Below are 1639 nucleotides of genomic sequence, written 5' to 3'. Positions count from 1 at the left end.
TACCTTCCATGTTAGTACCTTCCATGCAAATACAATGCCCGGAAACGTAATCCATAACATATATTCTACCATCAACATATGCCGCTTCCCGCTAAATGTGAGGAATTTCAAATCAAATAAAACCACTAAACAACAAACTGACATTAGAGAACACTGAACTTCCTCATGTTCACGAAATTTCTCGAGTTAATATATATCCAGACATTGAATTCCTTAACGTTTTCTAAGTTACAAACTGTCACTGAAGAAATTGCACAATGCACTTTATTTTTAGTCAATTGATACACACATAATTTACTAGTAATCACTCAAATCGTAGCGAATTTAATATATATATCTTCGATCGCTACTACGTAATGTGTTAACTGTTTATAAACATTGTCGTCACCATACTGTATTCAACCAACAATTGTTAAGATTACTTCATTTTTTTCTTTGTACGAGGCTTGCTAGGATAATCAGTGATTGCCATGGTGATTCCATACTGTGCGATGAAATAAGTCACAACGACAATGAGGTGGCGATGGGGGATTTCGTGACGAAATTTGTCAACCGCGATTACAAAATCGGAAATGATGAACGAAACCGCGCCGAGTGCACAGAACATTTGCCCCCACGTCCATCGCTTTAGTTGGAACCTTGCTAGCGCCCTCCACGCCATGAAATAGATAAGGACAACGTAAGCAGCAATAATAGGAACAAACTTAGAAGATAAACCAGGGTAGATGTATTTATACATGATGGACCCAGCGATAACGCACAATAAGAGAACTGCTGGCTTGAAAGGCTTGCATCCGAATGTAATGCCATACACCAGCTGAGCCACAGCGAAGCCGAACACACCATACACAAAGTGTGTTTCTTTGTAGACCAAAAAATAATCACCGATGCCGGAGAAGATGAGTCCGATAATAACACCAACGGTAAACCTTGACGTTCCGTGTGTTGCTACGTGTAAAACGGCGAATATTACCAGTGATATAATTGGCAACAGTTTCAGTATAGCTAATTCTAATGTTGGCGTCTTGTCTGGTAATGAAATATACAGGATGGCAGAGAAGAAGAAGAGGCTGGATTTCAACACGTGTTGTAACATCTGTAAAACAGGGGGAAACGGGTACACTGTGAACAAATACACTTATTTTAAATCATGCAACTATAGAATTGAAAATTATGCGCGTTTCGCAGATTAGCACTATTTACTAGTAATTCTATTCGTGGGTATCTCACCCATGTCATTGGTCAATTATAGTAGCATTCACCAGGTAGTTTGATGTATATACAATTGCGTCATATTGTTTTCAGTCTCGGTGGTAACACCCACATGGCCACAGCAGCACGGGAAGGCCCACTCGGTTGTCAATGTGGATGCTATGTGTACTGGGCATTCCAAATGACAGAGCGTGAATGGTCGCACTGGACATAATCAGCCGATATAATGACAGCAAGAGCATCTAGGTCATCTACTCAAAGTTCGCATAATTGCAAAAAAACGCAATGAAGGATTTCTCTTCGTATAGCAATAATCTACAACCTGGACAATGCATTCTATAACTGGGCTAACATACGTACTTTTACAGCTCTGAGACAGACCACGAGCCACGAGCCACTCGATTTATGGACCTCAATCTTTAGCTTA

The 1639-nt window shown here is 40.1% G+C and overlaps 1 protein-coding gene across 1 annotated transcript; it reads right to left on the bottom strand.

Moving 5' to 3' along the window:
* Nucleotides 1-242: 242 nt before the first annotated feature.
* LOC102802407 (lysoplasmalogenase TMEM86A-like) lies at nucleotides 243-1639 on the bottom strand. Its single transcript, XM_006812171.3, has 2 exons — nucleotides 1573-1639; nucleotides 243-1096 (listed from the first exon to the last, which is right to left on the bottom strand). The coding sequence occupies exon 2, from the start codon at nucleotides 1094-1096 to the stop codon at nucleotides 419-421; it is 678 nt and encodes a 225-aa protein (XP_006812234.1). The 5' UTR covers nucleotides 1573-1639; the 3' UTR covers nucleotides 243-418.

Source organism: Saccoglossus kowalevskii, chromosome 1 (assembly GCF_978046115.1).
Source record: "Saccoglossus kowalevskii chromosome 1, keSacKowa6.1, whole genome shotgun sequence".
In the NCBI taxonomy this organism is placed as follows: domain Eukaryota; kingdom Metazoa; phylum Hemichordata; class Enteropneusta; family Harrimaniidae; genus Saccoglossus; species Saccoglossus kowalevskii.
The sequence above is the reverse complement of the archived record's forward strand: the minus strand, read 5'-3'. Positions and strand labels throughout refer to the sequence as shown.

Excerpts from the sequence above, each read along its gene's own strand:
- LOC102802407 (XM_006812171.3), bottom strand. The coding sequence starts at position 1,096 with ATGTTACAACACGTGTTGAAATCCAGCCTCTTCTTCTTCTCTGCCATC.